This window comes from Triticum dicoccoides, chromosome 2A (genome assembly GCF_002162155.2).
Source record: "Triticum dicoccoides isolate Atlit2015 ecotype Zavitan chromosome 2A, WEW_v2.0, whole genome shotgun sequence".
Lineage (NCBI taxonomy): Eukaryota > Viridiplantae > Streptophyta > Magnoliopsida > Poales > Poaceae > Triticum > Triticum dicoccoides.
Window position 1 is genome coordinate 716,083,864 of NC_041382.1, and position 15,903 is coordinate 716,099,766.

The 15,903-nt window shown below is 44.8% G+C and overlaps 1 protein-coding gene across 1 annotated transcript; it reads right to left on the bottom strand.

Moving 5' to 3' along the window:
- Positions 1–1,746: 1,746 nt before the first annotated feature.
- On the bottom strand, positions 1,747–2,341 carry LOC119356539 (histone H4). Its single transcript, XM_037623508.1, has one exon. The coding sequence runs from the start codon at positions 2,275–2,277 to the stop codon at positions 1,966–1,968; it is 312 nt and encodes a 103-aa protein (XP_037479405.1). The 5' UTR covers positions 2,278–2,341; the 3' UTR covers positions 1,747–1,965.
- Between the last annotated feature and the right edge of the window lie 13,562 nt (positions 2,342–15,903).

The following is a 15,903-nucleotide window of genomic DNA, read 5'->3' on the forward strand; positions in this document are numbered from 1 at the left end:
ACGTCACTGAATTTGACAAGCAGCAAACAATGAGGCACGGAGGTTCATTTCTGTCTTCCTGAAGTAATGCAACAACGTCTGACCGAAACAGTGAAGAACTGAAGCTGATCATCAATTGCACTACGGAGTTTCTTGTTTCCATTTGATATTGATTGTTCGTTTCCCAATGTCTCCTACTCTTAAGCTATAACCTGATCCATTTTTTGTGTTGTTTTGCATTATTTTTGCTAATAATTGATGACGAAGGTGTCGAGCCCAGCACACTTGATAGGTGGTCGTAACTCGTAACTAACTGTTTTCCCTTGCATTTTTTCTACTGGCGGCTAGTGTGATAGAAAAGAATGATGAAATGACTCGTGATGCATATAGTGGATGCACTCGACCCCTAGTGGTATATAAATGGTTGGTTCTGCAAGGTACGGTTGCTGGAACCATTTATCTTTTATCAATGTCACACTCACACACACACAACTACTACAAACACGAGCGCATTTACACTGTGGGCCTGTCACAATTCATTCCTCACATGTGACATTCTTACACACACAAGTTATGAAATGTTTGCATATATCAATACTAAAAGTTGAGATTGCTAACCAGACCTACTGCCCGGTTACACAAGTTATGAAATGAAAGAGAAGACAACTACAAATATAACAAAGCTAGCCACATGTGTAAAAGACCGCACATGTATCAAAGTCAAGATTCTTGAGTTCAAGGCCCATCGGACACAATGAAGAAGTTGTAGCGTACTTCGGTTGAGATTTAGGTTTGAAAGAGCCATATGTGAGGGGAGTGTTCAATTGTACGTTTCTCCAACAATTTGAGATTACATTTTAACTGGCTGGCCTCATTGCATCAAAACCGTATTCAGTTTTCTTTTAATATCAACACAGGCAGCCTCATAAGGAAGTGCTATTTCAGATTCAACAAAATCTGAGTACCATGTGCTTGTGTTACCGGTTTAAGATTCAAGATTTTATTTTCGGGTGCACCATTAGAGGCTAGCTTGTGACAGTAAGAAAACAAAGCCCCATTTTGTTCCAAAAAACTGACTACCATGGCAAGAATTGGCTAGAGAACACTCAACTAGAAAATGGCGACCATTCAATTTGCTGCAAAAATAGTGAAACACTATGCATACTCCATCGGCAAGATTATGAGTCATCTAGGTCAAATGTCCATATTGTCCAACACTACATAAGGCCCCACACTGCCTCACACAGTCACACACACGCACCAACAGTCGCAACACACTAGTTCTACTGAAAAAGAAGCCATGGTTGGCAAGAGGAAGGAGATCAATAGAGGCGAAAAAGTCGAGAGCGGCCACCATGCTATTTTATTACTTTCGAACTCAGGTCTCCAGAGTTTCAGAACACAGATCTGAAACAAAAAGCAAACAAAAAGATACAAATCACTATTCAGTATGACTGATGAAAACGCACACTTAAATTCAGAGAACGTTCCTGCATGTAAAAAAATAAAAAACAGAAACACAACTAATTTTGACCTCAGCGAACTGCATGGTAGAGACAGAAATTTTGGTGCCTATTCAGCAAAACACACACGAAATTCTACATCAACGAATTTCACAAGCAGCAAACAATGAGGCACGCAGGTTCATTCCTGTCTTCCTGAAGCAATGCAACAATGTCTGACAAAAACAGTGAAGATCTTTCTGTAAGCCCAAATATCATTCATACGACACACCCATAGCAGTCTACTGTAATGTTTGCTTAGAGATTGATTCATGAATTTCCGATATTTACCTCAGCTAGTAGATTATCTCCTAATCTTTCTTGCTGGGAAGAATTTAACAAGCTTACAGAAACATATCGAGAGATGCGTCCAAGATAACTAATGCCGACTCTGATTTCATTGCATTCATATTCATGGCGTCCACTACCACACAGACCGATGGAACAGCAGCTGGCAGAGACTGGACGGAGCAGCAGCAGCAGATCAGCCGCCGAAGCCGTAGAGGGTGCGGCCCTGTCGCTTGAGCGCGTAGACGACGTCCATGGCGGTGACGGTCTTGCGGCGGGCGTGCTCGGTGTAGGTGACGGCGTCGCGGATGACGTTCTCGAGGAAGATCTTGAGCACGCCGCGGGTCTCCTCGTAGATGAGCCCCGAGATGCGCTTCACGCCGCCCCGCCGCGCCAGCCGCCGGATCGCCGGCTTCGTGATGCCCTGGATGTTGTCCCGCAGCACCTTCCGGTGGCGCTTGGCGCCGCCCTTGCCCAGACCCTTCCCGCCCTTGCCGCGGCCGGACATGATGGTGGCTTGGAGCGCCGAGCAGATGCAATTGGGTGGAGACGGCGGAGCGGCGGCGGCGGCGGCTGCTGCTCCGGAGTGAGAATCGAAGGGGAATTTAACAAGGGAGGAGGGTGCGGCCTGCCCTTGGATCCGGACGAAAATGGACGGCCAGGATCTCGATCCGAGGAGAGATGGCGCGGATCGCTGACGCGGTCTCAAATGTCATCGTCCAGCGAGGCGGGAGGGAGCTCAAAATATTGGATTTTGCCGGTTCCAAGCGCGCCATTTGCTTTCTTGCCACAAAATTCGTGTGTTCGTTCATCATCTGAGAACTGACAACCAAGGAAATTATAGATTTCATGGCATTTATAATTGCCGGCACTCTGAGGGTGCTGGTCTGCCTCATTCATAGGGATTTATTAGGGCAAAGCTTCCTTCTCTCGATCTCCGCTGGCAAACATGTAGATTTGCCCATCCAGATCTTCATCGGCAAACACGTGGATTCGCCCACCCTCTATCTGCCGTTTCAGCGGGTGGTGGCAGGGAGGGGAATCCTTGTGCCTCGGCTCCCATAAGTACATACTTCATATATTTTCATCTACTCCTTATATTAGCTTTGACCAAATTTATTGAAAACAATCTAAACTTTCACATTAACAAATATATATGTTATGAAATGATTCTAATAATATTGATTTGCTATTGTGGATGTTAACAACGTTTTGTATAAACTTAGTCAAAGTTTATAAGTTTGACTCGAGACAAAGCTAATATGTCAAGTAAATGGAAACAAAATGAGTAGGTTGGATTTTAGTCCTTTTAGAGCAACTCTAGCAGATTCCCGCAATAATTGACCCGCAAAACGCGTTCGCAGTTTCACGAAGATCGCGTTTGCGGGTCGAAAATATGCACAGGCGATCAGATACCGTATCTAAACTTGCATAATTTGAGAAAACACTTTCGCGGGAGAAATTGCACAAATATAGTTCATCACATCACATACTACAGAGTTCATACATACTACATGATCAACAAATTAAGCATACATCATCCTACATGCTACGTTAACTAGTAGTAGAGGGGGTCGGATCTGACGGCGGCGAGGTCGCGGCAAAATGGACGACGCTGTGGAGGCCGAGCGATGCTCAATCCTCCTCGCCGGAGCTGCACAGGTCGACGTACTTCGCCGCCTGCTCCGCGCGGATGCGGCGCCACTCCTCAGCCTTCTCGTTGGCGGCGAAGTTGTCGGCGACCGCCTGCCGCCACTCGAGGGCTTCGATCTCCTCGGTGTGGCGCCGGCGCTCCGCCTCCTCGCGCACGCTCCGCTCGGCGATGGCGGCAGCAACGGCGTCGAAGTCCGTGACGTAGTCCTCAGGCCCGACGACTCCGCGACGGCCGAGCGGAGCGGGCTCCTCGGGCTCCTCCTTCACCGAGACGAAGGCGAACGACGTCGGCTCCTCCGGCTCCTCCTCGTCGTCCGACCACTCCCTCTTCATGGGGAGAAAGCCCGCGCTGGAGGACGATGAGGATCTGGCGTAGGAAGACCTCATGGAGGAGAAGGACGCGCGCCGGCGGTCGTACTCCTCCATCTCGCGGTGGTTGAAGCTCGCCAGCGGCGACATCCCGTGGTTGGTCCACTTCCGGGCGCCGCGCTTCCTCACGCCGTCCGACCGGACGCGCCGCTCGCGCTCCGGGTCCCTCTCACGGCCGGATCTGCTGCCGGAGCCTCGTCCGGAGCTCCACATTCGGCCACACATGGCGGCTGGAGGCGGGGCGGGTGGTCACCGGCGGCGAGAAATGTGGAGAGGGGAAGGGGAATCGGGTGGCTCGCGGCGGTGGGGGATAGGGTTTGGACCCACAAAAGGGTCGCGAAACCGCAATTATAGTGCTCGGGGCGTGCGGTTTGCGGGCTGCGGCAAAAAAAATTGCGGGCCGGGCGAGTACGCGGGCTCTGTTCTGACCAAAAAATTGGGCCGAGCCCGCATACTCGCCGAAATTTTTGCGGGCTGGGCGTTTTGCGGGGTCTGCTAGAGTTGCTCTTAGAGGCGACACTTTATCTTTGAGTCAATTTTTGAGCTCCGATCCTCCTTAAGTTCGTCCTTTGGGGCAGATTAGACGGAGCTTCGACATAGATTCCCGTCGACTCGTCGAGGCGGCAAAGTTAGGATTCTGGTTGTGCGTACTCTGTGACGAGATTTGGCGTCAGGTTCTTTGGGCCGATTCAAGGGTTCAACGGTGACGACTACACCTCCGGAGACTTCTTGGCTATTATTGGTAAGGCCAAGCAGGCTCTGGTATGGAAGCGTCAACAACAGCGCATCAGCAACGACAATAGTCGGTCAGTAATCCAGAGCCTTCAATGTAATTTTTTATTATATTTTTATGATGATTTGTGCTTTGGTGAACATTTATGATAGATCTAAGTCACTTTCGTAAAATAAAAATAAAAATCCACCCCACACCCCCATCCTTGCGGATGAAGAAATACTATTTGGCGCTATTGTAATTATCTTTAGACGAACGGACATAGACTATACACGGACTCTCTGCCGCGCAATGGCGAAGGTTACATTATGGCGACCCTGCGGCATTTGCTAATTGTGGCCTATAGGTATGGGATAGATGAAGGAAATATGCCCTAGAGGCAATAATAAAGTTATTATTTATTTCCTTATATCATGATAAATGTTTATTCATGCTAGAATTGTATTAACCGGAAACATAATACATGTGTGAATACATAGACAAACTTGTGTCACTAGTATGCCTCTACTTGACTAGCTCGTTAATCAAAGATGGTTATGTTTCGTAACCATGAACAAGGTGTTGTTATTTGATTAACGAGGTCACATCATTAGTTGAATGATCTGATTGACATGACCCATTTCATTAGCTTAGCACCCGATCGTTTAGTATGTTGCTATTGCTTTCTTCATGACTTATACATGTTCCTATGACTATGAGATTATGCAACTCCCGTTTACCGGAGGAACACCTTGTGTGCTACCAAACGTCACAACGTAACTGGGTGATTATAAAGGAGCTCTACAGGTGTCTCCAAAGGTACATGTTGGGTTGGCGTATTTCGAGATTAGGATTTGTCACTCCGATTGTCGGAGAGGTATCTCTGGGCCCTCTCGGTAATGCACATCACATAAGCCTTGCAAGCATTGCAGCCAATGAGTTAGTTGCGAGATGATGTATTACGGAACGAGTAAAGAGACTTGCCGGTAATGAGATTGAACTAGGTATTGGATACCGACGATCGAATCTCGGGCAAGTAACATACCGATGACAAAGGGAACAACGTATGTTGTTATGCGGTCTGACCGATAAAGATCTTCGTAGAATATGTAGGAGCCAATATGGGCATCTAGGTCCCGCTATTGGTTATTGACCGGAGACGTGTCTCGGTCATGTCTACATTGTTCTCGAACCGTAGGGTCCGCACGCTTAACGTTACGATGACAATTATTATGAGTTTATGCATTTTGATGTACCGAAGATTGTTCGGAGTCCCGGATGTGATCATGGACATGACGAGGAGTCTCGAAATGGTCGAGACATAAAGATTGATATATTGGAAGCCTATGTTTGGATATCGGAAGTGTTCCGGGTGAAGTCGGTATTTTACCGGAGTACCGGGAGGTTACCGGAACCCCCCGGGAGCTGTATGGGCCTTAATGGGCTTTAGTGGAAAGGAGAAGGGGCAGCCCAAGATGGGCCGCGTGCCTCCCCCCTCCCCTAGTCCTATTAGGACAAGGAGAGGTGGCCTCCCCCCCTCTCTCGCTCCCCCTCAGCAAATCCTACTCCAACTAGGATTGGGGGAGGAATCCTACTCCCAGAAGGAGTAGGACTCCCTTGGCGCGCCCTCCTTGGCCGGCCGGCCCCCTCCCCTTGGCTCCTTTATATACGGAGGCAGGAGGCACCCCTAGACACACAAGTTGATCATTGAGATCGTTCCTTAGCCGTGTGCGGTGCCCCCTGCCACCATATTCCACCTCGATTATATTGTAGCAGTGCTTAGGCGAAGCCCTGCGATGGTAGAACATCAAGATCGTCACCACACCGTCGTGCTGACGGAACTCCTCCCCGACGCTTTGCTGGATCGGAGCCCAGGGATCGTCATCGAGCTGTACGTGTGCTAAGAACTCGGAGGTGTCGGAGTAACGGTGCTTGGATTGGTCGGATCGGGAAGACGTACGACTACTTCCTCTATGTTGTGTCAACGCTTCCGCAGTCGGTCTGCGTGAGTACGTAGACAACACTCTCCCCTCTCGTTGCTGTGCATCATCATGATCTTGCGTGTGCATAGGAATTTTTTTGAAATTACTACGTTCCCCAATAGTGGTATCAGAGCCTAGGTTTTATGGTTTGATGTTATATGCATGAGTAGAACACAAGTGAGTTGTGGGTGATATAAGTCATACTGCCTACCAGCATGTCATACTTTGGTTCAGTGGTATTGTTGGACGAGACGACCCGGACCAACATTACCGTACGCTTACGCGAGACCGGTTCCCCCGACGTGCTTTGCACATAGGTGGCTTGCGGGCGACTGTCTCTCCAACTTTAGTTGAACCGAGTATGGCTACGCCCGGTCCTTGCGAAGGTTAAAACGGAGTCAAATTGACAAACTATCGTTGTGGTTTTGATGCGTAGGTGAGATTGGTTCTTGCTTAAGCCTGTAGCAGCCACGTAAAACTTGCAACAACAAAGTAGAGGACGTCTAACTTGTTTTTGCAGGGCATGTTGTGATGTGATATGGTCAAGGCATGATGATGAATTTTATTGTATGAGATGATCATGTTTTGTAACCGAGTTATCGGCAACTGGCAGGAGCCATATGGTTATCGCTTTATTGTATGCAATGCAATCGCGATGTAATGCTTTACTTTATCACTAAGCGGTAGCAATAGTCGTGGAAGCATAAGATTGGCGAGACGACAACGATGCTACGATGGAGATCAAGGTGTCGCGCCGGTGACGATGGTGATCATGACGGTGCTTCGAAGATGGAGATCACAAGCACAAGATGATGATGGCCATATCATATCACTTATATTGATTGCATGTGATGTTTATCTTTTTATGCATCTTATCTTGCTTTGATTGACGATAGCATTATAAGATGATCTCTCACTAAATTATCAAGAAGTGTTCTCCCTGAGTATGCACCGTTGCCAAAGTTCGTCGTGCCCAGACACCACGTGATGATCGGGTGTGATAAGCTCTACGTCCATCTACAACGGGTGCAAGCCAGTTTTTGCACACGCAGAATACTCAGGTTAAACTTGACGAGCCTAGCATATGCAGATATGGCCTCGGAACACGGAGACCGAAAGGTCGAGCGTGAATCATATAGTAGATATGATCAACATAACGATGTTCACCATTGAAAACTACTCCATCTCAAGTGATGATCGGTTATGGCTTAGTTGATTTGGATCACGTGATCACTTAGAGGATTAGAGGGATGTCTATCTAAGTGGGAGTTCTTAAGTAATTTGATTAATTGAACTTAAACTTATCATGAACTTAGTACCTGATAGTATATTGCTTGTTTATGTTGATTGTAGATAGATGGCTCGTGCTGTTGTTCTATTGAATTTTAATGCGTTTCGTGAGAAAGCAAAGTTGAAAGATGATGGTAGCAATTACACGGACTGGGTCCGTAACTTGAGGATTATCCTCATTGCTGCTCAGAAGAATTACGTCCTGGAAGCACCGCTGGATGCCAGGCCTGCTGCTGGAGCAACACCAGATGTTATGAACGTCTGGCAGAGCAAAGCTGATGACTACTCGATAGTTCAGTGTGCCATGCTTTACGGCTTAGAATCGGGACTTCAACGACGTTTTGAACGTCATGGAGCATATGAGATGTTCCAAGAGTTGAAGTTAATATTTCAAGTAAATGTCCGGATTGAGAGATATGAAGTCTCCAATAAGTTCTATAGCTGCAAGATGGAGGAGAACAGTTCTGTCAGTGAGCATATACTCAAAATGTCTGGGTATAATAATCACTTGATTCAGATGGGAGTTAATCTTCTGGATGATTGCGTCATTGACAGAATTCTCCAATCACTGCCACCGAGCTACAAGAGCTTCGTGATGAACTATAATATGCAAGGGATGAACAAGACTATTCCCGAGCTCTTCGCAATGCTGAAAGCTGCGGAGGTAGAAATCAAGAAGGAGCATCAAGTGTTGATGGTTAACAAGACCACTAGTTTCAAGAAAAAGGGCAAAGGGAAGAAGAAGGGGAACTTCAAGAAGAACGGCAAGCAAGTTGCTGCTCAGGAGAAGAAACCCAAGTCTGGACCTAAGCCTCAAACTGAGTGCTTCTACTGCAAGCAGACTGGTCACTGGAAGCGGAACTGCCCCAAGTTTTTGGCGGATAAGAAGGATGGCAAGGTGAACAAAGGTATATGTGATATACATGTTATTGATGTGTACCTTACTAGAGCTCGCAGTAGCACCTGGGTATGTGATACTGGTTCTATTGCTAATATTTGCAACTCGAAACAGGGACTACGGATTAAGCAAACACTGGCGAAGGACGAGGTGACGATGCGCGTGGGAAATGGTTCCAAAGTCGATGTGATCGCGGTCGGCACGCTACCTCTACATCTACCTTCGGGATTAATATTAGACCTAAATAATTGTTATTTGGTGCCAGCGTTGAGCATGAACATTATATCTGGATCTTGTTTTATGCGAGATGGTTATTCATTTAAATCAGAGAATAATGGTTGTTCTATTTATATGAGTAATATCTTTTATGGTCATGCACCTTTGAGAAGTGGTCTATTTTTGATGAATCTTGATAGTAGTAACACACATATTCATAATGTTGAAGCCAAAAGATGCAGAGTTGATAATGACAGTGCAACTTATTTGTGGCACTGCCGTTTAGGTCATATCGGTATAAAGCACATGAAGAAACTCCATACTGATGGACTTTTGGAACCACTTGATTATGAATCACTTGGTACTTGTGCACCGTGCCTCATGGGCAAGATGACTAAAATAGCGTTCTCCGGTACTATGGAGAGAGCAACAGATTTGTTGGAGATCATACATACAGATGTATGTGGTCTGATGAATATTGAGGCTCGTGGCGGATATCGTTATTTTCTCACCTTCACAGATGACTTAAGCAGATATGGGTATATCTACTTAATGAAACATAAGTCTGAAACATTTGAAAAGTTCAAAGAATTTCAGAGTGAAGTTGAAAATCATCGTAACAAGAAAATAAAGTTTCTACGATCTGATCGTGGAGGAGAATATTTGAGTTACGAGTTTGGTGTACATTTGAAAAATTGTGGAATAGTTTCGCAACTCACGCCACCCGGAACACCACAGCGCAATGGTGTTTCCGAACGTCGTAATCGTACTTTACTAGATATGGTGCGATCTATGATGTCTCTTACTGATACCGCTATCGTTTTGGGGTTATGCTTTAGAGACGGCCGCATTCACGTTAAATAGGGCACCATCAAAATCCGTTGAGACGACGCCTTATGAACTGTGGTTTGGCAAGAAACCAAAGTTGTCGTTTCTTAAAGTTTGGGGCTGCGATGCTTATGTGAAAAAGCTTCAACCTGATAAGCTCGAATCCAAATCAGAGAAATGTGTCTTCATAGGATACCCAAAGGAGACTGTTGGGTACACCTTCTATCACAGATCCGAAGGCAAGACATACGTTGCTAAGAATGGATCCTTTCTAGAGAAGGAGTTTCTCTCGAAAGAAGTGAGTGGGAGGAAAGTAGAACTTGACGAGGTAACTGTACCTGCTCCCTTATTGGAAAGTAGTACATCACAGAAAACTGTTTCTGCGACACCTATACCAATTAGTGAGGAAGCTAATGATGATGATCATGAAACTTCAGGACAAGATACTACTAAACCTCGTAGATCAACCAGAGCAAGATCCGCACTAGAGTGGTACGGTAATCCTGTTCTGGAAATCATGCTGCTAGATCATGATGAACCTACGAACTATGAAGAAGCGATGGTGAGCCCAGATTCCGCAAAGTGGCTTGAAGCCATGAAATCTGAGATGGGATCCATGTATGAGAACAAAGTATGGACTTTGGTTGACTTGCCCGATGATCGGCAAGCAATTGAGAATAAATGGATCTTCAAGAAAAAGACTGACGCTGATGGTAATGTTACTATCTACAAAGCTCGACTTGTCGCAAAAGGTTTTCGACAAGTTCAAGGGGTTGACTACGATGAGACTTTCTCACCCGTAGCGATGCTTAAGTCTGTCCGAATCATGTTAGCGATTGCCGCATTTTATGATTATGAAATTTGGCAGATGGATGTCAAAATTGCATTCCTGAATGGATTTCTGGAAGAAGAGTTGTATATGATGCAACCGGAAGGTTTTGTCGATCCAAAGGGAGCTAACAAAGTATGCAAGCTCCAGCGATCCATTTATGGACTGGTGCGAGCCTCTCGGAGTTGGAATAAACGCTTGATAGTGTGATCAAAGCATTTGGTTTTATATAGACTTTCGGTGAAGCCTGTATTTACAAGAAAGTGAGTGGGAGCTCTGTAGCATTTCTGATATTATATGTGGATGACATATTACTGATTGGAAATGATATAGAATTTCTGGATAGCATAAAGGGATACTTGAATAAGAGTTTTTCAATGAAAGACCTCGGTGAAGCTGCTTACATATTAGGCATAAAGATCTATAGAGATAGATCAAGGCGCTTAATTGGACTTTCACAAAGCACATACCTTGACAAGATTTTGAAGAAGTTCAAAATGGATCAAGCAAAGAAAGGGTTCTTGCCTGTGTTACAAGGTGTGAAGTTGAGTCAGACTCAATGCCCGACCACTGCAGAAGATAGAGAGAAAATGAAAGATGTTCCCTATGCTTCAGCCATAGGCTCTATCATGTATGCAATGCTGTGTACCAGACCTGATGTGTGCCTTGCTATAAGTTTAGCAGGGAGGTACCAAAGTAATCCAGGAGTGGATCACTGGACGGCGGTCAAGAACGTCCTGAAATACCTAAAAAGGACTAAGGATATGTTTCTCGTATATGGAGGTGACAAAGAGCTCACCGTAAAAGGTTACGTTGATGCAAGCTTTGACACTGATCCGGACGATTCTAAATCGCAAACCGGATACGTGTTTACATTAAATGGTGGAGCTGTCAGTTGGTGGAGTTCTAAACAAAGTGTCATAGCGGGATCTACATGTGAAGCAGAGTACATAGCTGCTTCGGAAGCAGCGAACGAAGGAGTCTGGATGAAGGAGTTCATATCCGATCTAGGTGTCATACCTAGTGCATCGGGTCCAATGAATATCTTTTGTGACAATACTGGTGCAATTGCCTTGGCAAAGGAATCCAGATTTCACAAGAGGACCAAGCACATCAAGAGACGCTTCAATTCCATCCGGGATCTAGTCCAGGTGGGAGACATAGAGATTTGCAAGATACATACAGATTTGAATGTTGCAGACCTGTTGACTAAGCCTCTTCCACGAGCAAAACATGATCAGCACCAAGGCTCCATGAGTGTTAGAATCATTACTGTGTAATCTAGATTATTGACTCTAGTGCAAGTGGGAGACTGAAGGAAATATGCCCTAGAGGCAATAATAAAGTTGTTATTTATTTCCTTATATCATGATAAATGTTTATTCATGCTAGAATTGTATTAACCGGAAACATAATACATGTGTGAATACATAGACAAACTTAGTGTCACTAGTATGCCTCTACTTGACTAGCTCGTTAATCAAAGATGGTTATGTTTCCTAACCATGAACAAGGTCACATCATTAGTTGAATGATCTGATTGACATGACCCATTTCATTAGCTTAGCACCCGATCGTTTAGTATGTTGCTATTGCTTTCTTCATGACTTATACATGTTCCTATGACTATGAGATTATGCAACTCCCGTTTAACGGAGGAACACTTTGTGTGCTACCAAACGTCACAACGTAACTGGGTGATTATAAAGGAGCTCTACAGGTGTCTCCAAAGGTACATGTTGGGTTGGCGTATTTCGAGATTAGGATTTGTCACTCCGATTGTCGGAGAGGTATCTCTGGGCCCTCTCGGTAATGCACATCACATAAGCCTTGCAAGCATTGCAGCCAATGAGTTAGTTGCGAGATGATGTATTATGGAATGAGTAAAGAGACTTGCCGGTAACGAGATTGAACTAGGTATTGGATACCGACGATCGAATCTCGGGCAAGTAACATACCGATGACAAAGGGAACAACGTATGTTGTTATGCGGTCTGACCGATAAAGATCTTCGTAGAATATGTAGGAGCCAATATGGGCATCCAGGTCCCGCTATTGGTTATTGACCGGAGACGTGTCTCGGTCATGTCTACATTATTCTCGAACCGTAGGGTCCGCACGCTTAACGTTACGATGACAATTATTATGAGTTTATGCATTTTGATGTACCGAAGATTGTTCGGAGTCCCGGATGTGATCATGGACATGACGGGGAGTCTCGAAATGGTCGAGACATAAAGATTGATATATTGGAAGCCTATGTTTGGATATCGGAAGTGTTCTGGGTGAAATCGGTATTTTACCGGAGTACCGGGAGGTTACCGGAACCCCCCGGGAGCTGTATGGGCCTTAATGGGCTTTAGTGGAAAGGAGAAGGGGCAGCCCAAGATGGGCCGCGCGCCTCCCTCCTCCCCTAGTCCTATTAGGACAAGGAGAGGTGGCCGCCCCCCCTCTCTCTCTCCCCCTCAGCGAATCCTACTCCAACTAGGATTGGGGGAGGAATCCTAGTCCCAGAGGGAGTAGGACTCCCTTGGCGCGTCTTCCTTGGCCGGCCGGCCCCCTCCCCTTGGCTCCTTTATATACGGAGGCAGGGGGCACCCCTAGACACACAAGTTGATCATTGAGATCGTTCCTTAGCCGTGTGCGGTGCCCCCTGCCACCATATTCCACCTCCATTATATTGTAGCAGTGCTTAGGCGAAGCCCTGCGACGGTAGAACATCAAGATCGTCACCACGCCGTCGTGCTGACGGAACTCCTCCCCGACGCTTTGCTGGATCGGAGCCCGGGGATCGTCATCGAGCTGTACGTGTGCTAAGAACTCGGAGGTGCCAGAGTAACGGTGCTTGGATCGATCGGATCGGGAAGACGTACGACTACTTCCTCTACGTTGTGTCAACGCTTCCGCAGTCGGTCTGCGTGGGTACGTAGACAACACTCTTCCCTCTCGTTGTTGTGCATCATCATGATCTTGCGTGTGCGTAGGAAATTTTTTGAAATTACCACGTTCCCCAACAATAGAGACACTCAAGATGTGATATGCGAAGAAAAACCGTGCAAGAGCGTGGATATGATGACCGTCACCGCAACATTGGCATTGGCGTAACAACAACACTGAGGTCGGCTTAAGGATGTGTGTTTTAAATTTATTACATCATCATAGGAAGTACTACTTAGCATACTAGCGGGTACAAGCACATCATGGCGAGTAGCCCCTTGGTTTTGGAGGAGGTTCTTGAGCGTAAAAAAATCGATAGAAACAAAACAAATGCACCTTGAAACTCAAATGATTTTCTGAGGTGTTTGATATTCTTAAAAAATTATGTTTCTTCTAAAGTAGAAGTCCAATCATTGTACTAGTAGTCATGTACATCCAAATGCACATTTTATACAATTCATTACATCATACCGATATGTAATGACATTTGCAAACAAGATGAGGGAGAAAGTCTTGCTTGCATTAATTGTTGACATTGGACAGAGGCTCGATGGCTTCAGGAGGCAACTATGTCGGCTTCCCTACCTCTGAGAAAATCTATCCACCGATTCCAGGGCGAGCAACCAGATTTCTTTCTTGTATGAGATCATGGTACAATGTTTTTTTCTTTTTGCGGAAGAAGCCATCTAGCATAGTGTTGTCTGTGAGCAAGCACCGAAAGGTAGAGATGGTGGATGATGGCTTTGGCGAATTGAGAAATGAGTTTGTCCTTTTGCTGGTGAAAACTTGTGATCTAGCTATAACGTACATGTGACGACGATATTCTTCTTGAAGGTGTTAGCTTGAGGGTGAGAAACCATAGACAAACTTTTTATTGGGTTAGACCAAATAGCATCCCTGAATGATCACCTATTTCTTAGTGAAGTTGTTGTCTTCAAGTACAATCCTCTCGGGTATTTTATGTATTACTGTGCTAGTGTGTTTTGGACCTTGGCGTTAAGATTGTGCGAAATGATGGAGAAAATGACTGCCATGAGGCCAATTATGAAGATGATAGACTGAAATTTGGTTTCATTTTTGTAAAAATATTTCTTCATCTTCATGCCTAACCATTTCCAAATTTCCTAGCTAAATAATTCTACTTCCAGGAATATAAACAACAATAACTTAGTTCCTTGTACATATGCACACATTATAAAGAGTGGTCAGTTTTGTGTTGGATGCTTGAGTATGATGAATAGTTCAATTGTATGGTTCTTAATTTTGTGTCAACCATGTTTGGGTGAATTGCGATTATATTTTTGTGAGTTGTCTATGACACTAGACATATCGTAGACGGTTTTGAGAGTTATGGTACGTGATATGAAGATATCCATATGGTTAAAAAGTCGCCTGTAATATTATGGAGATATCACATACTGTCAACCGTGGACGGCTCGAGGAACCTTTTTTTTCCTTCAGGAAGAGTGTATTGTTCTTACAAAACTGTATGCGATGTCACACACATGATAGTGCACCATTGACCATATAAATAAACATAAGAAAAAAAACACCCACTATGTAATTTGCAAGACATCCTATATATGATCGGAGATTGCCTTCTAGTAGAGTTTCCTTCCACGATCTTCTCAAGAGGAAGAATGCCGACTATGCGTTCTATCCTCAGCCTTGAAAATAATGACCCCGCCATCTTGCCAACATTCTTTAGCAATATTTCAACAACCGTAACATTCTCTAGCACTACTTCTCATAGCATTCAATAATAAGATCGTTTTTCTGTAATCCCATTGTTCTCAAAGCTCGACAAAAACCATTGATTCATACCTATATGTGAGACCAACAACCTTCACCAATAAACAAATACATCCCTACCTATATGTGGGACCAACAATCTTCGAAGAAAGATAAATAAGTAAATATACTTTTACTCACATGTGTGAACTAACACAAATAAACAACTACAATAATATTTTTAGTTTCTCTTCTCAACTGAGTTCTTCCAGTTCTATATGACACAACAAGAGAGTGAAAAAATTGTAATCGGTTAGAGCTTGTCCTCCTACCCGGTCCACGGCCTTGTCCAATCAACTTACTAATGCATATTCTCATATGTTTCAACTTATGAAATGTTGTGTCTTGTAAACAACCTACTATGACCATTTAAAATTCTCAATTGACTGCAACAAGATCTGGCATTGCATGTTTTGCTTTTTTTAATCATGAACCACATGCAAAGGTTATAGGGTATGAACATATTTTAACGACTTCTTAAGGTAGTGACCTATCTAATTGTATTTTATAGTTTCATAGCAATCCACAGACATCATGCTAGTAGAACATAATATGGTGTTTTTACTATGAGGCTATGCAACAAATGAGCCAAAATGATATGATGCATTTTGGACTCATTAGGGGTAGCA